This window comes from Myxine glutinosa, chromosome 3 (genome assembly GCF_964187855.1).
Source record: "Myxine glutinosa chromosome 3, kmMyxGlut1.1, whole genome shotgun sequence".
Classification (NCBI taxonomy): domain Eukaryota; kingdom Metazoa; phylum Chordata; class Myxini; order Myxiniformes; family Myxinidae; genus Myxine; species Myxine glutinosa.
The window spans coordinates 82,295,593-82,323,376 of record NC_136263.1 but is presented as its reverse complement, the minus strand read 5'-3'; the positions used below and the strand labels follow the sequence as shown (position 1 = coordinate 82,323,376).

Genomic DNA, 27,784 nt, shown 5'->3' with positions numbered 1-27,784 from the left:
ATTTTGATGAGAATTAAGAACCTGCCGCGAATGCGGAAGTGGACAGATGATGGCAATGTGCGGGTTTGATAATATCCCAATACAACCATCATTCAATCATAATGTTAAATCGTTAAACGTTAATCGTGTTAATCGTTTTGTTAAAGTATCAATTGATGATTGGAATTGAGTGAATACAATTACGATTTTGAATACGTAATTGTGTTCACCCAACCGTACGGAACTTCACATCAGGATTTAAATATTTGTTTATGTCACGAATGTTGTTAAAAATTTATTTTTTATAATAATGTTATTTAATTTGTGATTGGAGTTATGCTGTTTGGAATGAAAAAAGAGATATCGAGTTCAAGTGAATGACGGAATGCTGTGATGGTTTCTACTTTCTGAATGTGAAATTCGCGGATCGCCATATGCAGATTCGCCATTGACTGGGTATAGAACAAACGTACTCGTTTGTTTGCGAATGGGTACGTTTTTCATGGAAGTCCTTCACGAACTTGCTGTCCATGTCTGACATGTGACTGAACGTGCTACAGGAATGTGGAATGTATTGGTTTCATGCTTTAGCATTCGCCGTTTCTGCATTGTCTGCTTGCTTCTGGCCTCCCACCCGTGTGTAGCACGGGTACCTCACTTGTGTAATTAATACACCGATTCACTTTCTGTTTGGACAAACAGACAGACAGACAAATGGACCCAAATGCAATACCCTCTCCTCTGGCGAGGGTAACAAACAAGTTGCTTTGAAAATTGTCTTTTGGTAATTTGGTGACATTTATTGTCCTTCAAAACAAGCCACATAATGGTTTTCAAATGGAAATAACATCTATAAAAACGTCTTTTTGCAAATAGTATTTTTTAATACTCATTTTGTTTAACACTTAAAGGTCATTCTCTTGTCCTCAATTTCAATAAATGGAAGCTTTGTGCAAATTTCTGCGTTAGGGGCTTTGACGAGCCAGCCACACCAAAGGTCTAAAGGAAGAGTGTGAATGATTATGGAACAGAGGCAGGTGTGTTGCATGTAAGAAGGGCCAGATAGCTTTGACACCCTGGCAACTGGACTGCAATTTGCTCGACGGATAACCCTTCCGGTCGCATCAGATTCCTTCCACGTGCGACTGTGGCATAAATTGTATTGCTGTTGACCCACGGGCGGTCCTGAAATCTGCCACCGCAATGCAAATGCATGTTCTGGGCTATTGCTGGTCGAGAAGTGTCATGACTTTGGGTTTGTGGAACTTTTGCCGTCCAATGCTGAGATCAATAATCGTGAGGGAGACACAACCACAGTTTCTGACTCGGTTGATAGGGAGACCATGGCCGATGGCTTAAGATTCGCTTCTTGCTGTCCACATAAGCTTGTAAATTAATCTCGATCGTCTCTCTTCCTTGCACCTTGCAATGTGGCTTGTCAGTGATGAGCTATGATTCATGTTTTGTGCATTTGTTGAAGCAGCTCCCATGGTGTCTGGCTAACTGTTTACAATTCATGACAAACATTACCTTTTACCATTGCACTTCCCAACCTATTAATAATTTATTCAGTTTGTAGTTTTTTCCTTTTTTTTCATGTTCATCCATTGCACGTCTGAGCATTACTGCACACCGTGTCTTGCATTGGTGACCATCAAAGCAATTTTATGTTTGTCATTCACTGACTCCTTTCTCCCTTCCTCCACCCCTCTTCTGTTATTTTATTACCACCTTCCCAGCTGTATGTCATTTTCACAGTTTGAAATGCATTGCAGAATCCATTGTTATCTTCTATCCTTTGCTTGTATTCTCTATATGTCTTCTTTATACTATGGTATCCTTGTTTTGCAAAATGACAATATACTCTTCAAATGTATTTAGCTTGCTTATGACCTATGTCTATGTCTACATATGACAGTATAGCAAAACATTGAAAACCTAAAGGCACTGAAATGTAAAGCTGCCATGGGGACCCTGCTTTTTTCCTTTATTTTTTTTCCCATGGTTATTGTTCACATCTTACTTTTGTAGATGTTAACACCTCGATTGAGTTTTATTTTTATTGACACCCAACAAGCCAAAAGAGATGAGCTTGCTCTTGCTGGTTTTCATTGAAACTATTGTTGGTTGGATAGTGGATACAGTGGCCTGCAAAGGTATTTATGCCTTATCAATAATGCCACATTAAGGTGAGTTATAAGTTACGTCGAAACAATTTTTCCCAGTGATCTTTTTTTATTCATAACTGAAGAGAACAAACGAAACTGTTATAGTTGAAGGAGGTTACATATGAGGAATACCTGCAAAAAACATGTACAAATCGAAATTCACTGGTTGCAAAAGTATTCAGCCCTTCGATCAGGACTTGGTGGAAGCACCTTTTGCAGCAATGACTACTAGGAGTCTTTTTGGGTCGGTCTCCACCAGCTATGCACAGTGGGATAGTGAAATATTTGCCCATTCTTCATGTGAAAATTGCTCTAGTTCTGCCAAGTTTGATGGTTATCATCGGTGGACTTCAATCTTGAAGTCTCGCCTTAAATGTTCAATTGGGTTCAAGGCAGGACTTTAACTGGGCCATTCAAATACATTTATTTTCTTCTTATTCGGCCACTCCAGTGTGGCTTTCACTTTGTGCTTTGGATCATTGTCCTGCTGAAATGTGAATCTCCTACCCAGTTTCAGATTCATGGCTCGCCCAAACCGGTTCTCATCAAGGACTCTCTTGTACTTTGCACCATTCCTTTGTCCCTTCTATCCTGATAAGCTTGCCAGTCCCTGCTGATTAAAAGCAGCCCCATAACATGATGCTGCCAACACCATGCTTGACAGTAGAGATGATGTTAACTGGGTGATGTGCTTGTTCGGCTTGTGCCAGACGTGAGCACGTTGAATTTAGACCAAAAAGTTAAATTTTTGTCTCATCTGACCACAAAACTTTTCCCCACATGCCTGCAGTACCATCAATATGCTTCTTTGCAAACTCCATACAAGCTTTTATATGCGTCTTTTCCAGTAATAGTATCTTGCCACCTGTCCATAGAGGCCAGCTTTGTGAAGGGAATGGGATATTGTTGATTGATGAACACTGACCCCCATCCCGGACATAGAACCTTACAGATCCTTCAAAGTCATTATTGGATTTACAGTGACATCCTGACCCAGTTTTGTACTTGCCCGGCTGCTGAGTTTGGATGGACGACCTGATCTGGGTGGAGTCTAGGTGGTATGATACGTCTTCCACTTATTAACGATGGATTTCACCGTACTCAAAGGGATAATGAGTGACTTTGAAATCTTCTTATAACCCTCTCCTGAATGGTGCTTCTCCACCACTTTATGTCTGACTTCTTTGTAAAGCTCCTTGGTCTTACTATTTGCCTTGTTGGTTGAGTTGCACCTTAAAATTCCTTAGTTAAGTGAGAGAGAGAGAGCTTAATTTTTACGTTAACCACTGATTACATACAGGTGAAACCTATTATACTTATTTTGTAACCTTTCAAAGAAATAATTTGCTCCTGAAGTGATTTTAGGTTAATTCGGTAAAGTGGTTGAAGACTTATGCAAATGAGAATTATCTGATTTTATTTGTTAACCTTGCTAATTCACATTTTATCTGATTTTTTTTTTGTTTGTTTAGCTTCATCACTGTGGAGTATGTTGTGAAAACTCTATATTAAGTTTGATTTGAAACCATCATGAAATAAGCTCAGGTGGCATCAAAATGTAACAACTTTGGAGGGGGGTGAATACTTTTCCAGGCCACTGTAGGTCATGAAATAATTTGTTGTTGTTGTTGTTTGGGAATCCGGTGAAATATACAATATTAAAGAGCATATTGTATCTCCCTTCCATCCTCTGCTTCCTCCTTCCTGATCGCATTGCCTTGCTGCTCATGGTGGAATGCTTGTGCAGGGAAAACTTGTCGTCGGTCACAACATGCTGTTGGACATCATGCACAGCGTGCATCAGTTCGGCAGTGCTTTGCCAGAGGTGTGAGCTCACCAGACTACAACACAATTCCTATCAGATTTATGTGGATCACATTCTTATGGCGATTTGTGCTGGTTTGTGTCACCCATGTGTACAAGTTCTGACTGAACGGCTATACGTAAAGATGTCTTGAATAGAGAAAGTGGTGAACTATTTCTTCAGGTTAGAGCTTGGTTTTCTTTAAGGCATACCAAATCACCAAGTCAGTCAAGCCGACTCTTTCATAGTGCTTGAAGATTTTTTTTTTCACTCTTCTTTTTACATGCTGGTTAGATCATTAGACCACCACAAACCTGACATTTGAATGCTGGTCTTTCTCAAAGCAATTTCGCTTTCCATCCATGATCAGTTTTCACCAATACATGTCCTACATCTTTATACCCTTATTTTGAAGCTGATGTGGTGCTTGAGATTTTTATTCCCACCCTTTTGGAAAAAAAACTGGGGGATATTGAAATCGGCTCTGTCAGTCTTTCCATCTGTCTGTCTTTCCGTCTGTCTGTCTTTCCGTCTGTCTGTCTTTCCGTCTGTCTGTCTTTCCATCTGTCTGTCTTTCCGTATGTCTGTCTTTCCATCTGTCTATCTTTCCGTCTGTCTGTCTTTCCATCTGTCTGTCTTTCCGTCTGTCTGTCTTTCTGTCTGTCTGTCTTTCCGTCTGTCTGTCTTTCCGTATGTCTGTCTTTCCGTCTGTCTGTCTTTCCGTCTGTCTGTCTTTCCGTCTGTCTGTCTCTCTGTCCATCTGTCTGTCTGTCACTGTCTGCTCCTAAATGTTTGGGAAGAAATTCACCAAACTTGGTAGTTATGATCACCCCCATGACATGAAGGTGCAAGAGGAGTATCATTTTTAGCCCTACCCCTGATGGTGGGATGCTTGTGTAAAGGGCCATCTGTTAGGGAAATGTTTAATTGTGAATGTCAAAATTAAATCAAAAGGAGGATAACGAATAAAGAAAAAAGTTTGAAAAGGGGAAGTATAGAAATTGGGAATCAGGGAGTGGGTGGAGGTTGGATGATAAAGGTTTTGTTATGTTGCATACTGGGGAAAGAAGTTTGGGGTGGAGTGCAGGGGTTTGAGGGTGGTAAAATGTCCTGCCATTTTTAGATACTGTAGTTTGTGAATAGCTCAGCTTTTCCATACATAATATGTATTGGGCTCCTAACATCTCTTTTCAGTGAGTGACCTCTGCTATAGGTTGTTTTTATAATGGTACAATATTTAAAGCAGCAGCTTTTGTCATACATGCCGTCAGTGATCCCGCATGCCTATAAATGCCTTCATTGGAATCGTTTCTTGAATCTGGTTGAATTACATTGAACCCTCGTTATTAACCTATGTTTGCCTGTTTTACCTTGTTACATTAATCACCCTCAAAATCTCTGCACTGTCGACTTTCCTTTCAACCTCCATTTATTTTGGCCTGTCTTTACTATTATTATTTTTACAGGGTCAAAGGCTCGTGGAGGAGCTCTAACACAAATCATGCTCACGTGTGCAGACAAGGACACGATACAACTCCGAAATTGACTTTTAGAATTGGAGAAATGAAACCGTTCACCTTGACAAAAGTAACAGTTGACCTTTTCCTCTTTAACAGGACTTGAACGAATTCAAAGAGCTCACAAACTGCATGTTCCCCAGGTAGGCACAATTAATAAATAGGTTTTGTTTTGCATAGCAGTGAATAATTCATTCATTTTTTTCATTCATTAAATTCATTCATTTCACCTTTATGTAGAAATTTTAAAAATTACATCTCACTGCAGACATTCCACTTGAGTTCTTATTACATCATTTGAAGGCAAAAATGCCCCCAAGTGTTTCTAATGATGTCACACTAAGTGAGGGTCAAGTGTTGTTAAAGTTTCAAAAAATGTAGGTTTAATTAATCATTATTCACCCAAATAAAAGTTGGTTCATTGCTTCCACTATTTTCGTTCTTCGTTACTTTTTTAAAGAACAAAGGTCATAAGAGACTACGTACGGAGCCATGTATTCCTTAAGTGTTGTTGCTGTTATCAATTCTCATCAACAGAGGTACCATTTCATAGGAATATTGTTTTTCCATAATGACCACGATGTCTCTCCTCGCTTTTCACGTTCACCTCCTTAAATGCCTAAACATATATTCTGAGCCGACTTCACCTCTCAAAAACCTCTCGGCTCATAAATTATTCTGACTTGCCACCATTGTTCCAATGAAATCACACTCGCCCCAGCTGACAGTGATCTTTTCCACGTCCATATCACAACGCTGTTGCTCTATAGTCTATACACATCCTTCTTGACTTATCCATTTCCTTTGGTACTCTTACACCTTGATCAACACCCATCACTCACTGAGCTTGCTCTGCTCTTGTTCTCTATTTGCAGCCAGGAGATACCGACCAAAATTTGCAAAACAAAATATTTGCAATTTGTTTCAATCTGTGCTCGTTGCCAAGTCAGACCACGACGTTTAAAAAAAATAGAACTCAAATAAACAGTTGTCAATTAATGAATAACTCTGCACATTTCCTTAGTGTCTCATTACTATTGGTAACAGCTTTTACGTCATTCCGAAGCACAAGCACACACATGAGTAAAATTGAGTATGCACATACCTTCCAATCGGTGGCAGTAATTTCAGCCCACTATTTATGGGTTTCCTTTTTCTTTTGTGCTCGTTTGTTTGTGCAACACAGCTCAGAGGTTTATTTTATTTCTGATTAGTCATAATTTTACGAGCTGTACTTGTGCAATGTCACAGTAAGTTTCCTGGTTTATTATATCGAGGAGAATTGTTGCTGTGCATTCGCTGTGAAATATTCTTGGTTTTAAGGTCTTGCATGATGCATATTTGTTCCCTAGGCTCCTGGACACCAAACTGATGAGCAGCAATCATCCGTTTAAGGTAAAGTTTAGGCACAGCAGACTTGTATAATTTTATCTATTCCAATAAAAAAAACTTAGTTGCATTGTAGTTCACTTTTGACACAAGCTTTGGCAGTTTTTTAAATGTTGGCAGTTTTATTTATTTATTTATTTTTCTGGGTAAAACTGACTGAAAGAGAATTTAACCGAAGGAGTGTAATTGACTTTGCCATCATTTTTGAATGTTATACGTATATAATGCAATTTCACCTTCTGGGGTCACTGATTTCCATTCAGAAAGCATACACAGTACACTACTTGCATTTATAAACCCTTAGACTGTCGCTGATGCAAAAACTTCATGAGAGGTTTTGGCCATCCATGCATATCCCAATGTTTACTAGTGAGAAACTTTTAGGGATGTAGCAAATGATTGGGTTTTTTTGTATACAAAGTGAGGCTCGCAGAGAAGCTAGAAACATACTCGTAGAATGGATCAGAACATATCAGGATACACCAACCGATTGCTCTGAAACCTGATACAGCCTTTCTACTCTGGTCTACAGAATCATTCTACTCTGGACTCGATCTTATATTTTTTTATTTCGTATTTTTCGATTTCAGATTATGGGGGCTCCCGGGGTGGGTGCGGGGGGGGGGGGGGGGGTGGGTGGAGGGAATGGGGCGAGGGGATGAGCATTACCCCCTGAAACTTTGGATCTCGACTCGTCCCTTATTTACCAACCGACGTCTCCGAAACCCGATACAGCCCTTCTACTCGATGGTCTGCAGGATCACTTGGTCTTAGATTCTTCAATTTCATATCAGGGAGGTTCCCAGGGAAGCAGAGGTCTGATAGATAAAATGAACACCCCTCCTCCCTCTCCCAAATCAGCAGAGGTCTTATCTCCAACTTCAAGAGATGATCATCAGCCCACTCAGAGCTATTTTTAGTCCCCTACCCAGGGGCAACTATAGGTTTGCTCTCCGTCTGTCTGTCCATCCCACCTGTGGTTTGGTATGCAGACTTCTTTTTCCATACCCATTAACATATTCAACTGAAACTTATTTCATGGCTTTATTTTGGTAAGCTACAGAAGAAGTTTAAGTTTCGGGACGTTTCCTCATTTTTTCACGGAGTTATGTCTTCTTCTTTTTTTTTTTTTTGTATACAAGATCGAGGCTCGTGAAAGAGCTGACATTAATCACACAAAAAGTCAAACCGACACAAACCGACACATAAAACACAAAATAAGGGGAGTGGTAGACAAGATGGGGAGAGAGGGGAAAGGACACAAACACAACATTTGAGAGCAGGGACATCAAGAGAACTGTGGGAGGAAGAGGGCTTGGGGGGTGGTGGGAGAGGTATAAAACATATGGACACTGCAAGGACTTCCAGGAAAGAAGTTGGAATTTCGAAAAAGTGTATCTAGGGTGAATTCGCGGGGGTAGAAAAGATCAAGGTTTTGGATGGGGGAAGATAAGAGATGATGGTGAACAGCTGTTTTAAAGACCTGGAGGGAGGAGTGGGATTGAAGGGAGTGGGGGAGTTTGTTCCAGAGGCGGGAGAAAAGGGGAATGAAAAAGTGAAGGTGAGCAGAGAGCCTAGATTTTGGCAGTTTAACCATAAGAGGGTTGCTGGCAGATCTTGTGCGACCTGCAGGAATATTTGGGGGACAGAGCACAGAGAGAGCTGGGGGAGCAAGGCCGGAGAGGAGTCGGTAGAAGACAGAAAGACCACCAACCTGCCTGCGGTGAGTGAGTGAAAGGCCCTCGGAGTTAGCTTCATCGCAGGAGATTCCAATGATTCTGAAAGCTTTGGCTTCAACAGCGTGAAGCCGAGTTAGGTGTGAGGCAGGAGCACTGGCCCAGAGGGGGGAACAGTATTCCATCGAGCTGCGGATGAAAACCTTGTATGTGGTGAGGAGCTCAGGTGTGCCAAGGAAGGACTTCGCTCGACGGAGGATGCCCAGTCGGCGACTGGCTTTGGAGGCCATCTTGGAAATGTGGTTTTCCCAAGAAAGATCATGGCAGATAGTGAGACCCAAGAGCTTGAGCGACAGAACTTATTGGATAGGATTGTTGATCTGGGTTTTGGATCTAGGTTTTATACCGAGAAAATATCACATATTATACATGGCTCAGTTTTCAACTGCCCTGACCTCACCCCACTGCTTTACACCCATTGGCTGGACAGCTGGTCTGACTCCTCCACAATTAAAATCATGCACCGCCATTCCATGAAGCAGCACAGATCAGCAGACCTTAGGGCTGGGTGTTAGTTCATGGGCCAATGCAATTGCAATGATCCCAGGTATATAAACACATTGTATTATATATGCACCAAAGCAGTACGCATGCTTTTGCTTCATGTATGTACATCAGGTTATTTTTTAAATTATTTTTTTCAGGATCCCACATGGCATTATACACCGCCCAAATAAATGGATGTTTACTGATATTGAATTGAAATTTGGTAGGGGACATGTATTGCAAAGAAAATTTTGCCCTCGTTTGTCTTGCTTCTCACAATAGTGCACCATAAAAAGAGAGGCACTGATTTATGAGGAAAATGTATGCAAACCATCCCCTTTTCGACATGGGACGGATCCCTACTATAAACGTTCACAGGCATTTTTAATTTTTTTTATATACAAGATCGAGGCTCGTGTAAGGGCTAAAATGAATCACACAAAAACAAACGGACACATAAAACATAATAAAGGGAGCTGGAGACAAGATGGGTAGATAGGTGGAAGCACACAAGTACAACATTTGAGAGCATGGACACCGGGAGATCTGTGGGAGGGAGAGGGCTTGGGGGGAGGAGGCGTGGGAAGTGTGGCGGGCGGTGGGAGAGGTTAAAAAAAAACACATGGACACTGCTAGGACTTCCAGGAAAGATGTCGGTATTTCAAAAAAGTGGATCTGGGGTGAATTAGCGGGGGTCGAAAAGATCAAGGTTTTGGATGGGGGAAGATAAGAGATGGTGGTGAACAGCAGTTTTAAAGACCTGGAGGGAGGAGTGGGATTGAAGAGAGTGAGGGAATTTGTTCCAGAGGCGGGAGAAAAGAGGAATGAAAGAGTGAAAGTGAGCAGAGAGTCTTGATTTTGGCAGTTTCACCAGAAGAGGGTTGCTGGCAGATCTTGTGCAACCTGTCGGAATATTTGGGGGACAGAGCACAGACAGAGCTGGGGGAGCAAGGGCAGAGAGGAGTCTGTAGAAGACAGAAAGACAACCAAACCTGCCTGTGGTGAGTGAGTGAAAGGCCCTCAGAGTTAGCTTCATCGCGGGGGATTCCAATGATTCTGAAAGCTTTAGTTTCAACACCGTGAAGCCGAGCTAGGTGTGAGGCAGGAGCACCAGCCCAGAGGGGAGAGCAGTATTCCATTGAGTTGCGGATGAAAGCCTTGTATGTGGTGAGGAGCTCAGGTGTGCCAAGTTAGGACTTCGCACGACGAAGGATGCCTAGTCGGCGACTGGCTTTGGAGGCCAGCTTGGAAATGTGGTTTTCCCAGGAAAGATCATGGCAGATATTGAGACCCAAGAGCTTGAGTGACATAACTTCTTCAAGAGGATTGTTCAGTAAGTAGATGGGAGTGTTGTCCAGACGATCTTTTTGGAGAGACATAGTGAGAGTGTGAGATTTGTCAGGATTGAAAGACATGTTCCACTTGTTTGACCAGTCTGTGATTTTGTCCAGGTCTGCAGAGAGTGAGGAGGCTGCAGACTGCCGATCTGAGGGAAGAGGTATGGAGCGGCAGAGAGTGGAGTCATCAGCAAAGAGATAGAGAGGATTTTCCAGAGTCGGAGAGATCATTGATGAAGACCAGAAAAAGCACAGGGCCCAGAACACTGCCTTGGGGAACCCCAGCCTGAACATGAAGGGGAGATGAGAGAAATCCATTCAGGGCCACATGTTGACTACGACCAGAGAGGAAGTCCGTAAGCCATGCGTGGAGATTTCCATGGATACCATAAGAGGAGAGTTTGGTGAGCAGAGCGGGGTGCCAGACCGTATCGAAGGCATGTGATATGTCAAGGGAGACAGCTCTAATTTCCTGTTTGCCATTGAGGACCTCTATCCATTGTTGAGACAGCAGAAGCAGCATGTCCAGAGTGGAGTGACCTGGTCTGAAACCAAATTGATGATCAGAGATCAAGCCTTTGGAGAAGAGGAAGGATTTGATATTCGATACAATGATGGATTCCATGAATTTGCTGATAATTTGGAGCAGGCTGATTGGTCTGTAGTTGCAAGGATCTATTTTTGCGCCGTTTTTGTGTAAAGCGGTAATGTTGGCTGATTTCCAAGCTGATGGCAGATGACCTTGAGCAAAATAGAGGGTGAAGAGAACAGAGAGAGGGTGTGAAAGAGCGGCAGAGCAGGATTTTAGGACCCGTGGGCTGGATCCGTCTGGTCCAGTTGCAGAATCAGAGTCGAGGGTTGACAGAAACTTCTCCACCTTGTCAGGAGAGAAGGTCACATTGTCCAGGAGCAGCTGGGTACGACTGAAGACGGTGGGTACAGAGAGAGACGGGTTTGGGACACAAGATTTTGAGGCAAACACAGAGTTGAGGCATGGACTTTGTCTCGGATTGACGTCACCAGACTTGCTTTTGAGGGACTTTTTTCTAAATGGCCACTATAAATCACGCACAACCGCTTCCAATGGAGAGAAAACTAAAACGAGGTTGAGGGAAGGGTAAAATCTCAGATGATGCACAAGGTGTCTCAGCCAGGCCAATGAGCGTGTGAGAGATGGTGGGCCAATCACAGCCGCTATCACCACTCTTCATTACCCGCTGCGACAAATTTGAAATTTTCATTGCTGCGCAAAAGTATTCAGATATGGTAATTCCAGATATGCGGGTATTCAGATATGAGAGCATCCACTGTATGTGGCAAACTGAGATTGCGGTTGGAGATTGTGACTGAACTTCGGAAGTCCTACCGACTAACAGGCTGTGCCGGCAGTGGGGTTGGACGTACAGGCAATTGTTCCTGTGAGTTTGAAACATTTTGAGGGGCACTGCGGGAAGGGGTTTGGAAGCGCTGTGGCAAGGGTACAAAAGTCTGAGTCCACTTAATGCAATGCCAAGCTTCTCACACCATTATTTCAAACAGCAATTTCTTTTTACAATATTGAAGATATTTATTTGGATTATTTTATTTACTAGCAAGTTGGCCGTACGGCATTTCCCACACGAGATTCTAAAAGTGGTGGCAATGGAGGTGGAAAAAATGCAAATGGATTTTTCTGTCATCAAGCCGGCAAGCTGAGAGCAACAATTCACATTTATTGCCACATCTGATGCATTTTAAATGCTCTAATGGTGGTGAGGTGCTCCATTTGAAACTGTTTGTTCAATATACTTGAGTGACTCGGCACGCTCCGTGCTCCTCACCACACGTCCTTTCAGAGGGATAGGCATCTTTGACCATTTCGGTGTCTTTTGGGTCTTCATGGTGTTTTGGGTCTTCAGGGTGTTTTTGGTCTTCGGGGTCTTTTGGATCTTCGGGGTCTTTTGGATCTTCGGGGTCTTTTGGGTCTTCAGAGTGTTTTGGGTCTTCATGTTATTTTGGGTCTTCAGCGTCTTTTGGATCCTCAGTGCCTTTAAGGGTATTTTGGATCTTTGGGGTGTTTTGGTCGTTTGGTGTCTTTTGGGTATTCAGGGTCTTTTGGGTGTTTTGGGGCCTTCCGGGTATTTTGCGTCTTCAGGTGTCTTGGTGGTCTTAAGGGTCTTGGGGGACTTAAAGGGTCGTCAAAGGTCTGAGGGGTCTCAGCAGTCTAAACGTAATTAAGAGTTCATGGACTGTGTTTTGGGTGTTAATTTTATTTGAAGAAGATGAAGACTTTTTGGTCGCATATAAACATAGCCATAAACGCTTGCTCTATTATAATAAGATGTAGCTTTTTGATGCCTAAGGTCCGTAATAAAAAATTGTATTGTGTCAAAGCCAGTGACAAATTGCAAATTTATAGCAGGAAATGTGGTTATTATTGACTGAAATGTTGTCTTCACTGGGTAGAATGAAGGGTCAATGCATTTGAGAGAGAGCTCAACTTAATGTGATCAGTCTGATTACTGTAGAAGTGGAAATTTTTTGCGCGATTAAATTTTTCCTCAGAGCGACATGAAAACGTATTTGTACGTTTTTAATTTCGTAGAGCGGGCACCAGTCACGTGACAATCTCAACGATGTTAGCCATGTGAAACCCCAGCGAATGTTTACATTGGGAGAAAATAAGTTGTAACCAGAACTGTATGGAAACGGGCATCAAAACACTATTGTAAACTAAGGATCATGAACTTGGTGTAAATTATACAGAACCAATGTAGCACTGTATAACCAATACTGTATAACTGTATAACCAAAATAACTATACAACCAATGTATCTAATGATAGACGGATTGCAAAATATGACTGGAAAGTAGAGTAAAGCACATTCAAATAAATAGTTATTTGAATGCAGAGATAAATAAATTCATGGTCTCCTGGAACACTGGATATTTTTATTCATTCCAATCTCCGGCCTCGGCATCGCTGTCTTTGCGGGATGGTACGGGACCTTCGCCCATTCCAGCTTTAAATATTTCCTCGTTAGCGGCATGGACAAATGGTGCACCAAGCCCTGGTTTAACCAAGCTTGCAGGTTTGCAGGTCTTGGGAAACATTGAAGTTCGTCCACTTTTGAAATCGACTTCAAACAACGAAGTATTGACACCAATACAATCGTGTGACACTGAAGATTACAGTACTGTAGTTGAGAACTCTGGAGACCTACGCAACATGTGCTGGCCAGGCATGTTGCTTACTACTCGTGGTGGTGTGAATGGAAACTGTCTGCGTACGGCACGAGCATTCTTTGTAAGATATTGTACTGTATTCTCTCTAAAAAAGGTAAATATATTCATGCGTTGGTAAATTCGCATTTCTCCTTTGTTGCACAAAATGCGCAGCAAGTGATGTAGCTTGAAAAATTCCACTTTTACAGTATGCCCTGCAGTGCATGAAAATGTTGGAAAAACGTTTATTCAAGCATAAATCGATGAATTAATTCGAGCAATGCCAAAGAGCATTGAGACAGTTCTCAAGACTAAATTAGGGCACACTGATATAATGAATGACAACACAACACAACAACATGCATTTTAAGGCCATTTTTCCCTGCTAGAGTGGGGGTTAGCCTTGCAGTCCCCATGACAATCTTCTCCATTTTGCCCTATTTTCTGCATCTCTCCTTGTTAACCCCCTTGCCCGCATTTCTTCTTCCACCATCTTTAGCCAAGTCTTTCTCGGTCTTCCCCGTCCTCTACTTCCTTCTACATTCATTTCCATCACTCTTCTGAACCAGTCACTTTCATCCTTCCTCAACACATGACCAAACCATCTCAACCTGTTTCTCTTCACAGCATCCATCACAGGCTCTATTCCCATCATCTTTCGCAATTCATCATTTGTCTTCCTCTCTCTCAACGATACTCCGCACATCCACCGAACCATTCGCCTTTCCAGCCTTCGTTGCTGCTCTACGTTCATTACCCATGTCTCGCTCCCATAAATCATAACACTTCTCACACACGCAGCATACACCTTTCCCTTCAGCTTCAACGACACTCCCCTCCTCATCAGCACACCACTGAGTTCCCGAAACCTCTTCCATGCACATCTCACTCTAGCAACCGTTGCCGAGTCTGATCCACCTTCTCCATTCAGCATTTCTCCGAGGTCGCAAAATGTTTTCACACGTTCCAGCTTCACGCCGTCTCCAAGATCCAACTCAACATTTCGTCCATCTTCAGCTCCCTCTGTGCACACCTTACATTTGAATGTAGTAAGAAGTGATGTAATGAATGAATGAATGTAAAAAGAGATTTCTTTTTATCCCTCTGCTGCTGGAGGCATTATTTTTCCAGGTTATCCGTCCGTCCGTCCGTTATCAATTTTTGTTCCCGCGATAATTTGTGAACCTCTGAAGGAATTTTTGACAAACTTGGTTCAAAGGTGTATTGTGATACAAAGAAGAACTGATTTTGGAGACGACCTGAAAATAACTTAGATTTTGGGTTCAAAGGTCGAAGGTCATGTGATCTTTAACTGAAAGTAGCAGATTTTAGGTACTGCGATTAGTTGTGAACCACGAAAGGGATTTTGACCAAACTTGGTACAAGTATGTACTAGATTGCAAAGATTAACTGATAAGCTGTTGGGGCCTTTAGTTGAAATGGTCAGGTGTCAATGGTCATGTGACCTTTAGTTGAAAGTAGCAATTTTTCATGACTGAAATAACTTATGAACGACTCAAGAAATTTCAATCATACTTGAAACACTGATGGACTGTAATACAAAGATCGAATAACTTTTTTCCAGTTTTATTCAATTTTAATTTTTGATTCAATTTTAGATAGAACAGGCTCAAATGTCATGCGCCCTTTGAAAATCATTTTACAGACCATAACTCAAGTGAGAAGCATCTGACGGTTGCCTCTTTTCTCTCACTCTCAAGAGATCTTTAAATTTTCATGTGACCTTTAATTGCGATCAAATGTAAAAGTGGGTTGACATCGAACTTGGGCAGAGGCATATTCATTGACACATTCGTGTCAAATTCTTCTTTCTAGTTCTTATTATAGAAAGTGTTGCTATATATATTCTGACGAGATCATGGAAATCCCTCCCTAGAAAGTGCTTTTAGTTTCACATAATAACGATTACTTTTGTTATCACATCCAATTCATGAAATTTTCTCCTGGACTTAGACTTTTGTACCCCACTTGTTATCACATCCAATTCATGAAATTTTCTCCCAAACACTAGACTTTTGTACCCCACTTTTTTTTTTTGCATACAAGATCGAGGCTCGTGAAAGAGCTAACATTAATCACACAAAAAGTGTTTATTTGTTTAAAAACATCTTTCCTTGAAGCCAAAAGACATTTACTTTGCTATGTGTGCTGTTATAAGGGTTTGAGATATGAACCAGGAAAGTTGAGGCCTTTCACAACAGGTGCCACGGAAGCTTATTCGGAGTATCGAAGGCTCAACATTGGATATGACGCATTAGTAATATACAAGTAGGGAGACAGTTTGATATGGAGGAGCCTCTAGAGGATATTTGCAGGCAGAAGACTCCATTGGAAAGGTCATCTTCCTTGGAATGAAGACATCCACATCTCTAAGAATCTTTTATTTAGATGATTGTACCAAGCTAAGATGAAGGGACAAAGTGAGACGAGACTTGAAGATGTTTGATAGCGATTCAGGCAGCTGGGTCCATGTAGTTCAGGAAAGATGTTCTTGGAGAATAAAATGTGAAGAGCAGTTAAATACCTATACGAAGAAGAAAGTGAAGCTGGATTGGGCAAAACACAATGCTGACTATCCTTGCCGTTGAACTAAGATCAAGTGCTGTTGACAATTTCACATGTGCGATACATGGCAGAGGTCTTTCAGAATATAGCAAGATATTTCAAGACATAAATGCCTGGCAATTCGTCCACATTGTCGGAAGCATCCCCATCCAGCTCAGTCTGCCATTTCATGACAGAAAGGCATCATCTCCAGGTTTCATGATGTGTGTTTATATATTTTTTGTTAATATAAAAATATTTAATTGGGAAATTGACATTTATATTTATGAAGAGTTTCTCTGGTTTTGTTTCTCTATTCATGTCTTTGTGTGAAATATCTACGAGGTGTGTGGGATGACATCGCTTTCCACAATAGTGAGGAGAAATTCTAAATTGTGCTGAAGGGAGACTTGTTGAAAATGTATGATGATAAAATGAATAAAATAATTACAAGATGTGAAAAGGTCTTGTAAATTATAACAGTAGAGTGCAAAACTTTTTGAGGTAAGGATTTTATTTCGACCTTGTCACCTTCAGGAGATAATTCAGTTCACTCAGTTGGGAGATCTTCATCGGCGTCTAATGGAGTCACCATTCAAGGTTCCCACAATTGGTAAGATGGCCCTAATGGGACAAATTAGACTTGCTAACAGGCCCTTAAGGGAAGATAGGTTGTTGAGTTAGTTGGGGCTCATGATCATTCTTGAATGCTGCTTGTGCTAAATGTCTTTAAAATGGGGATTTGAAATTTCTGGAGAAACTGCAGAAAATGACGACGTAATGTATGATGGAATTCTTATTTTTCACAGATTATGTTTTAACACAGGCATTTTTCATTTGAACCATTGAAAAGAATCCTAGTGAGTTTTATAAACTGCAACCTTTGGACTGCAATTGAAATTAACTTTTCTAAATGCACATGCAAAATATCTCAGCATTTTAAAATCACTGCTGCTCTTTTTTTTCTTTTTTCTTTTTTTTGTATACAGAATCGAGGCTCGTGAAAGAGCTAACGTTTTTCACAGAAAAAAAAAAATCAAACAGACAAACAAAATATATAAAAAGAGGGAGCGGTAGACAAGATGGGGAGAGAAGGGGAAGCACACAAACACAACATTTGAGAGCAGGGACATCGGGAGATGTGTGGGAAGGAGAGGGCTTGGGGGGAGGAGGCGTGGGAAGGGGGAGTGGGGTGGGAGAAGTATAAAACACAAGGATACCAAGGACTTCCAGGAAAGAAGTTGGTATTTCAAAAAAGTGGATTTAGGGTGAAATTAGCGGGGGTAGAAAAGATCAAGGGTTTGGATGGGGGAAGATAAGAGATGGTGGTGAACACCTGTTTTAAAGACCTAGAGGGAGGAGTGGGATTGAAGAGAGTGAGGGAGTTTGTTCCAGAGGCGGGGGAAAAGAGGAATGAAGGAGTGAAGGTGAGCAGAGAGTCTTGATTTTGGCAGTTTAACCATAAGAGGGTTGCAGGCAGATCTTGTGCGACCTGTAGGAGTATTTGGGGGACAGAGCCCAGAGAGAGCTGGGGGAGCAAGGCCGGAGAGGAGTCGGTAGAAGACGGAAAGACCGCCAACCTGCCTGCGGTGAGTAAGTGAAAGGCCCTCGGAGATAGCTTCATCGCGGGAGATTCCAATGATTCTGAACGATTTGGTTTCAACAGCGTGAAGACGAGCTAGGTGTGAGGCAGGAGCACCAGCCCAGAGGGGAGAGCAGTACTCCATTGAGTGGCGGATGAAAGCCTTGTATGTGGTGAGGAGCTCAGGTGTGCCAAGGAAGGACTTCACACGACGGAGGATGCCCAGTCGGCGACTGGCTTTGGAGGCCAGCTTGGAAATGTGGTTTTCCCAGGAAAGATCATGGCAGATAGTGAGACCCAAAAGCTTGAGTGACAGAACTTCTTGGAGAGGATTCTTCAGAAAGTGGATGGGAGGGTTGTGCAGTCGGTCTTTTCGGAGAGACATCGTAAGAGTGTGAGATTTGTCAGGATTGAAAGATATGTTCCACTTGTTTGCCCAGTCTGTGATTTTGTCCAGGTCTGCAGAGAGTGAGGAGGCTGCAGACTGCCGATCTGAGGGATGAGGAATGGAGCGGCAGAGAGTGGAGTCATCAGCAAAGAGATAGAGAGGATTTTCGAGAGAGTCAGAGAGATCATTGATGAAGACCAGAAAAAGCACAGGGCCCAGAACACTGCCTTGGGGAACTCCAGCCTGAACAGGAAGAGGAGATGAGAGAAACCCATTCAGGGCCACACGTTGACTGCGACTAGAGAGGACGTCCGCCAGCCATGCGTGGAGATTTCCATGGATACCAAAGGAGGAGCGTTTGGTGAGCAGAGCGGGTGCCAGACCGTATCGAAGGCACGTGATATGTCAAGGGAGACAGCTCTAATTTCCTGTTTGGCATTGAAGACCTCCATCCATTGTTGAGACAGCAGAAGCAGCATGTCCAGAGTAGAGTGACCTGGTCTGAAACCAAATTGATGATCAGAGATCAAGCCATTGGAGAAGAGGAAAGATTTCATATCCGAAGCAATGATGGATTCCATGACATTGCTGATAATTGGGAGAAGGCTGATTGGTCTGTAGTTGCAAGGATCTGTTTTTGCACCTTTTTTGTGTAAAGCGGTGATGTTGGCTGATTTCCAAGCAGATGGCAGATGACCTTGAGCAAAAGAGAGGGTGAAGAGAACAGAGAGAGGGAGTGAAAGAGCAGAATAACAGGATTTTAGGACCCGTGGGCTGATGCCGTCAGGTCCAGTTGCAGAAGCAGAAGCAGAGTCGAGGTTGACAGAAACTTTTCCACCTTGTCAGGAGGAAAGGACACAGAGTCCAGGAGCAGCTGGGTACGACTGGGTACGGTGGGTACAGAGAGGGATGGGTTTGGGACACAGGATTTTGAGGCAAACACAGAGTTGAGCCATTCAGCTTTGTCACATGCGGAGTCAGCTGTGTAGCCGTTTGAGATAAGGGAGGGGATGGAGGGGGAACAAACACCAGAAACAGATTTGACCAGACGCCACCAGGATTTGGAAGAGGGAGACAGATAAGAGAGTTCGGTCTTGAGAACGGAGAGATATTGTTTCCTGGCTCTCCTGAGGGTGGACACACACTTGTTTCGGGCTTTGTGAAAGGAAATGAGATTTCCTTCCGTTGGATTTGCTTTCCAGGAGACGAAGGCAAGTTGTTTCTGGGCAACAGCCTCACCACAAGATTTCATGTACCATGGACGAGAGGAAGGGTATGACAACTGAAGACGAGATGGGATAAATCTGTGCTTGAGAGAGAGCAATTTACTTTGGGAGAATTCCCAGGATGAGTTGATGTCAGAGGCTGTCGAGATGGGAGACCAGTCCAGATGATTGATGGCTGCTTGAAGACCGTGCCAGTTGGCCTGAGTGAAATGCCAGACTCATCAACGCTGAGGAGGCTCTCTGAGAATGGTCAGAGAGATGTCCACTTTAACAAGCACATGATCAGATGAGCCGATTGGAGCAGAAGAAGAGCAGCAGACATTTTCAGGGAAGTTAGTTATAACCAAGTCCAGAAGAGAAGATGCTCCGTTGACTGAGAAACCGGGTCAGGAAATTGACAGATTGTGTCAGTCCCAGTGAGTCGCAGAAGTCCTTTGCTGAGGAGCCATGGCTGGTGAGAGAGGTACCCACACCCATCCAACTGGCATGGTGACAATTGAAATCACCACATATGAGGAAGAGAGAGTTGGGATGAGTCGATAGAAGTTGGTCCATATTATCAGACAGCAAGATGTAGATGGAGTCATCACTGTTTGGTGGACGGTACAACACACATATGAACAAAAGGTGGGAGCGAAGGGGAAGCCGTAGCCAGAGGTATTCTTGGGGGTGAGGTGGAGAGAGGGCAGTGCAGGGCGAGTGAGGAAGAGAGTTTTTGATAAAGATAGCAACCCCACCTCCAGGACGAGGCTCAGGTTTATCATACCGGAGGAGGGAGTAACCCGGGAGAGACACGAAGGAATCAGAGACATCATGAAGGAGGAAAGTTTCTTTTAAGCAGATCATGTCTGGTTTGTCAGAAGCAACCTGAATGGAGAGATCAGTCAAGTTTGAGCGAAGGCCCCGGATGTTTGAGGTCCATTCCGTTAATGAAGAGGAAGGGGGAGCATCGGATACAGAACAGGGGGAGGGAGGGGTAGGGTAAGATGTGGAAGAGGAGGAAGAGGTAGAGAGAGCTGTTGAAGGTGTTTCAGATTTCAGAATAGCTCGGAGAGAGGGAAGGATGGGGCGGACAAAAGGTTTGATGGTGATTGGGTGAGGTACTGTGAGGTGTTATTTGAGGAGGGGAAGAGCGAGGCAGAAGGTTGGGGGAGATGGAGGTGAGAGTTGGAAGGGGGAAGAAGCGGGGAGGACGCTTTTAAGAGGAGGAGTGAGAGGGGGGAAATGGAAGATAAGATCAGAGATATGGAGGTCAGAGATATAGAGGTGCAAGTACCCTCTTGTAACACAGGGTACTTTTTCTTTGTTAAAAGTTGTTTCGTTCATTTTTATTTTATTTTAAAGTGCCTACACAAAAAGCCTGGTACAAATATAACTAGATGGTATTCATAGAATACTTACCCTGCACAGTCAACTTGTTGTGAACCAACTCTTCTGTTTTTGAACATTTTTTTTCTTTGATCCAATATGGCTGCCAGACCACATGAGCGATGACATCATAAATTTATATTCTCTCATATAATTGTTGCATCGATCATGCCCAATGCATTTGAAACTGATCAGACGAAGCGTTGTCCCTGTCGAATTATGACGTCATAATTATGGCAACAATGACGTCATCGTTAACAACACCTATTCCCCATATGGAGTTCTTTACAATGAGCCATGTTTAAATTTTTTCCATGCAGCGGTTTTGGAGATATCGAGGTGCAACATTTTTAGGTTTTTCCAAGATGACGCCTGTACCACATGATCTATGACGTCATGATTATCATTAAAATATTCTACATGAGGAGGCACTCCCATGGTGAAAATTTCGTGCCCATCAGACCAACAGTTGCTGAGAAAAAAAATTCACAATGACCTCGATACGTGTTGTACTTGTCGAATTATGACGTCATAACGAAGGCACAGATGACGTTATCAGTAACAAATCTTATTCCCCCAAGGGGAGTACTTGACATTGAGCCATGTTTAAAAAATTTTCCATGGAGTGGTTTCAGAGATATAGAGGTACAACGTTTTTCGATTTTTTCCAAGATGGCATCTGTACCACATGGCCTATAACGTTATAATTATCATTTAAAAATTCTGTAGGAGGAGCCGCATATATTCTGAAAATTTCGTGTCTGTCCATCGGTCTAACAGTTGCAGAGGAATTTTTCTTTTATTCATATTGATCAGATCAAGCATTGTACTTGTCGAATTATGACGTCATAATTAAGGCACCGATCACATCACCATCAACATATCTTATTCCCCTTGGTGAGTACTTGACAATGAGCCATGTTTCATTTTTTTCTTCCATTGAGCAGTTTGGGAGATATAGAGGTGTAGAGGATATGGGAGATATAGACGTTTTTGCCAAGATGGCGCCTGTACCACGTGACCTATGACATCATAATAATCATTAAAATATTCTACAGGAGGAGGCACTCCTATGGTGAAAATTTCATGTCAATGCGACCGACGGTTGCCGAGAAAATAAATTTTTTAAATGCAGACACGGCACACGTACGGCGCACGCGTACGTACGTAACTGAATACTTAACGCCGCTTTTCGCTTCGTGGACGCAGGGTAACAAGCAACCTGTTGATATTGTTGTACCTTTGCATTAAATAGCAAGCAATATTGGTCGAGAATCAATAAATCAACACAAATCACAGATTCTTGAGTCACAAATCATGAAACAAGTGCTGATATGGGAACACACAATCCCAGAGGATAGTGTGGGGAGGAAGAAGATATCGTCTTGAAAATGGTAGTAAATTTCCATGTATGGTTGGAGTATTGGGGATGTAAAATATGCCTTTATTTCTCACCATCTGCAATTGCATATGGATGTACGACGGAGAGAGTCGACGATTGCATGGAGGGAGAAAAGGTGGGCTCAGACACGGATACTGTGGTGGTGGAGATGAGAGCTTTCTAAACACGTGCTCGGCACACTTTATCATGTGCAGGAATGACACCATGCTTTAACATGTACTGTACTATGAAATAACAATTCTAATCTATTTACCATTTTACCCTCTGGACCAAATCCATAACAATATGTACTGTAGTTCATAAATTTAAAAGCACTAGATGAAAATTGATTGCAAACACCTAATTTTAGCAAGCCTTGTCTTTTCATGAGAGAGGAAAGATTAAGGAAGAAAGATGATTGGAAGAGGGATTTATAAATGAGATTGCTTTACCATCAAGGATGCAATTTCAAACTGCCTAAGATGAGATGAACGAAGCACGATTCTGCCTGATTCTCATCTTCCTATAAATGATGAATAAAAGCAGTGACTCGTGTGCCAACCAAACCAGGTTTGCATATCAATGAAGTGAGGCAACTTTGAGTGAACAAAAGTAATGATGGCTGAACATAATATAATGAGGTTGTCAACATGTTATTGAGTGGAGGGATAAAAATAAAGAAAAAATGGTTGCTTCAATGAAATGAAGAAAGGACAAAGGGCATTGGGAAGGAAACTATTTCTTTTCTTTTTAATTTCAGTTTCAGTTTTTTCTTTTTAATAAATTTGTTAAACTTTTTAAAATCCTGTTTTCTCTTTGTCATTATGGGGTATTGAGTGTAGATTGATGAGTAGTCAGGGCCCTTAGGGATATTTTGGTTCAAATTCTTCCAAAAGCATCAAATTTGGCGCAGATGTTGCCCATGCCATACTCTTTCGATTTTTGACGGGCGCCAAGGGCGGTATGATCCGGGGACCATACCGGTCCATCCCGCCATGTCACCTGACCTATGACGTCATAATTAGGATATGCATCCAATCACATGGCGTACTATAAGTGGTCAAAGTTCAAAATGAATCGATCAAAAAATGAAGGCAGGGATCCATTTTTAAGGTTTTCATAAAATCCAATATGGCCGCCAGGTCACATGACCTATGACGTCATATTTATGACATGCATACAATCATGTTTACATGAACCCGGATCATGATCGCACAAAAATTAAACACAAGGATATGGCATACATTTCATAAAACATCAAAATCCGTACCTTTGAAATTAGACCGATGAACTGCATATGCCTGAAAATTAGGAAATAGACATGTAAATATTTCCTCTAATTGTCAAAAATAAGGTCAGAGTTCGATTACCCAACCCAGAAACATAAAATGGTGAACCTCGCGTAAATCTTGACAAAAAGTCAAAAACCGACGTTTGACTCAAAAATGACCTTTAAGATGACCTTGAGGGTTGACCTTGACCTCGAATCATCAAAATAACATCATAATTGGATTCCTCGACCTCGTAAACTCCTGAAAAGTGGTATCATACATGACTCCAACCCTTTTGGTTATTTAACTGATTTTCCTCTAATCCGGGTGGCGGCCATTTAGTATTTCGCCAATATGGGGCCCCCGGGGGGGGGGGGGGGGAGGGGGCGCCCGTCTTGGCGCCGGTCAAAAATCGAAAGAGTATGGCATGGGCAACATCTGGGCCAAATTTTGTGCTTTTGGAAGAATTTGAACCAAACGGCCCCAAAATATCCCTAAGGGCCCTGACTAGAGGGAAAAAAAGAACTTAAACGATTTCAGCACAAGGGTGCAACATAACAAAATGTGAAAAAAGTGAAGGGGCCTGAATACTTTCTGAATGCACTGTATATATATATATACAGTCACGTGAAAAAGTAAGTACACCCCGTGTAAAGTTTTGACTTTTTCAACATACAGACTTGGCATTTAATATGGAATATTTTTTTTGTGGGGGTGCACTTACTTTTCAAGATGACTTACAACCAAAAGTTCATTGGAATTATGTTGAAATTATTCTAGATTTTGTTAATGTGACCTTTAAAAGAAACAAAAACCACATTTGACATTTCGAAGCAAATAAATTGATCCTTGAAAGTGATGTAAACTGATATCGAACTCAATTCACGGACAGTACTGTGTTAAACTTCTGTACGTTTTCCAGAAGTATCTCTTTATTTTGCACATTAGCCACATTTTTTTTCAACAAAAACAAAAGCCAAATTATGACTGGGATTACGGACAGTAAAATTACAGTTCAGTACTTCGTGTAACCCCCACGAGCATTCAGGAGAGCACGTACATGTCGAGGCATGCTGTTCACGAGTTTGCCAAGGTTTGGACAGGAATCGCTTGCCATGCAGTGACAATAGTCTGCTGCAATTCACGCACAGAGGTCGGCTGCTGGTCCAAGTGGTCGATTTGACGCGTTAATTCTGCCCACAAGTTCTCTATCGGATTCATATCCGGGGACATGGCAGGCCACTCCATATGCTCTACACCACGGTCAGCAAGAAAGTGTTGGATCATGCGAGCACGATGAGGCCGTGCATTGTCATCTTGGAAGACAAAGTTTCCTCGAAAGGCTGCACGAACAAATGGAAGCAATGTTTCTTCCAGAATGGCCCTGTGCTTGAACTGGTTCAGGTTTCCATTCAGAACAACCACGTCAGTTTTGCCCCCTGCATGAAAAGCAGCCCAAACGGTCACCCGACCACCTCCAGCTTGGACTCTTGGCTCTATACAATCTTCGTTGTGGGCTTCATGCACTTGTCTGCACACTCGGACGTGGCCATCTTGACGATAGACCAGAAATCTAGACTTGTCACTGAAGGTCACGTGATTCCAGTGTCCTGGTTGCCATTGACGGTGCTCTCTGGCCCACTGCAATCAGCACTGGCTGTGTTGTCTGGTCAGGCGTGGCTTTCTCAGGCGACTCCTGGCACGATAGCCTGCTTGAACCAGTCGTTGGTTGACTAGCCTTCTGGATACAGGCACATTTGTCAGTTGCTGCCACTCAGCCCTAAGCCGATTAGCTGACTTGGTACGGCCATTGCAGACTAACCGGTGCAGCTGGCGATCATCTCTCCTTGTGGTTCTGCGTGGACGTCCTGGCCTCGGTATTGGAGTAGGGACACCCCTCTGAGCATTTCGTTTCAGGATCTTTGACACCTGACCTTGAGTGATGCCATACTGCCGAGCAATAGCACGCTGTTTCATGCCAGAATTTCGTAAAGCCACCACTCCATGACAAACAGCATTGTCAAGTTGACGGACCATCTCCAGAGGAAGCGGCAATAACTTTTGTAGACGTGCAGCAGTTGTTTTCCACTAATACAGAACGCAACAACCCTTATATACCCGATTGTGAAGCCAATCATCAAATGTACCTGTCCTTACATTTTGTCACGCCACCTGTGATATAATCCTGTTATTGACTTCTTGCTGCGAAAGACAATCAGTGACATGGTTCTTTCAACAAAGACATCACCGAAGGGTAAAAGAAACTCACCAGATTGATATACTGAGTTCAGAAAGTAAACCCAAGTCAAGAAAAAAAAAAAATTCCATATTAAATGCCAAGTCTGTATTTCAACAAACAGCTATTTGATCTTCATTTCAACAATATTGATTGAAAAAGGTGATATAATATAACAAATATCATGAAACATTTACATTTGAAGTCCATTGTATAATTTAAATAAACATAAATGCACATTTCGCATGTGGAAAAAGTAAGTACACCCTTGGCTCTAATAGGTGGTTTTGCCCCCTTTGGCAGAAACAACCTCAAGTAGGCCTTACTTATAACTGTCTACCTATCTCTGACATCGACTGGGAGAATTTTTTTTGCCCACTCCTCCATGCAGAATTCTTTCAGCTGTGCGATGTTTGAGGGGTTTCTTGCATGCACAGTTCTCTCGTTTCAAATCCCCCCACAACATCTCGATGGGATTTAGACCCGGGCTTTGAATTGGCCATTCCAGAACCCTCCATTTCTTTCTTTTCAGCCATTCCTTGGTGGATTTACTGGTATGTTTAGGGTCATTGTCATGTTGCAAGGTCCACCTCCAGTTGAGCTTCACCTTTCTGACAGATGGCCTCACATTATCCTCAAGCACCCTCTGGTACAATGAAGAATTCATAATGGATTATATGATGGTGAGCTGCCCAGGCCCTGACGCAGCAAAGCTGCCCCAAACCATAATATTTACACCACCATGCTTTACAGTTGGTACCAGGTTCTTGTGGTCAAATGCTGTCTTTGGTTTTCGCCAAACATGTCTTCTGGTACTGTGGCCAAATAGCTCTACCTTTGATTCATCTGTCCAGAGCAGATTGTTCCAGAAGTGCTGGTCTTTTCCTCGGTGTTCATTGGCAAACTTTAGTCTTGCCCTGATGTTCTTTCTGGACAGCAAAGGTTTCCTCCTGGCACACCTCCCATGTAGATCAAATTTGTGCAGCCTCTTTCTAATGGTAGACTCGTGCACTTTGCCATCAACAGTGGCAAGAGCTACCTGTAGGTCCCGTGATGACATTCTGGGGTTCTTAGAGACTTCTTTCAGCATCTTGCGGTCTGCTCTCGGGCTGAACTTGCTGGGGTGGCCTGGCCTAAACAAGCTGGCAGTTGTTTGGAATCTTCTCCACTTGCAGATGATCTTCCAGACAGTCGAATGATTGATTTCAAATTGTTTGGAGATCTTTTTAAATCCCTTCCCAGACTCGTAGGCATCTATAACCTTCTTTCTGAAGGCCTCAAAGAGCTCTTTTGATCGAGGCATGGTGACGCCGCACACTTCAACAACAAAGAGCGAACCAAACGAAATGTCTGAGGTTTAAATAAGACAGGTTCCTCCAAGATCCTCTCTAACGATGTTCTAATCATTTGCACCTGAGCTGGTGCACCTGATTCTACTTTTAGGTATTTGAAGCAGTGATAAATGTAGGGGTGTACTTACTTTTTCCACATGCGAAATTTGCATTTATGTTTATTTAAATTATACAATGGACTACAAAATGTAAATGTTTCATAATATTTGTTATATTATATATTATAATATAACATCTATATATATCACGTGCTTGATATTTGGCATAGACATGGCCATTGAGCCTGGGAAGAACGTGGCCTACCTAAAAATATTTGACGAGATCCATATTTTTTATTCATATTTACCTCAGCGCATTTCAGCAAGGAACATTATACACGGAATCTTAGCCGGTGGTAGAGCAGCGCGCTGATTTGCTCAGAGCGATCACGTGATGTTCCAACTTTGCCGCCATAATCTCTCTTATGCGTTCGCACGTAATTCAGTTTTTTCACATTTCAGCGAGTAACATTGCCATTCACACCACATAGGTTTTTTTTTCTTTCATCTTTAGATCCATATTTTTAGCCATAATGTAGCGTAACATAGCGTTAGCATAACGTAGCGTAGCGTAGCGATCTCGCTCAGGATCTTCGTCAGTTCGCGAGCGAGTTAGGCCAAAACGTAAAAGTGAAAATATATCGAATTTTTTATTCATATTTACCTCAGCGCATTTCAGCGAGGAACATTATACACGGAATCTCAGCCGGTGGCAGAGCAGCGTGCTGATTCTCTCAGAGCGATCACGTGATGTCCC

At 42.5% G+C, this 27,784-nt stretch overlaps 1 protein-coding gene across 1 annotated transcript in view; it reads left to right on the top strand.

Annotated features, from left to right (window-relative positions):
• The window catches only part of LOC137423420 (poly(A)-specific ribonuclease PARN-like), a gene marked incomplete in the record, with an annotated part of 200,382 nt that overhangs the window by 114,666 nt on the left and 57,932 nt on the right, over nt 1-27,784 (top strand). The window contains 4 exon segments of the mRNA XM_078774234.1: nt 3,895-3,972; nt 5,568-5,611; nt 6,821-6,863; nt 16,723-16,798. Coding sequence (XP_078630360.1) covers nt 3,895-3,972; nt 5,568-5,611; nt 6,821-6,863; nt 16,723-16,798 — 241 coding nt within the window.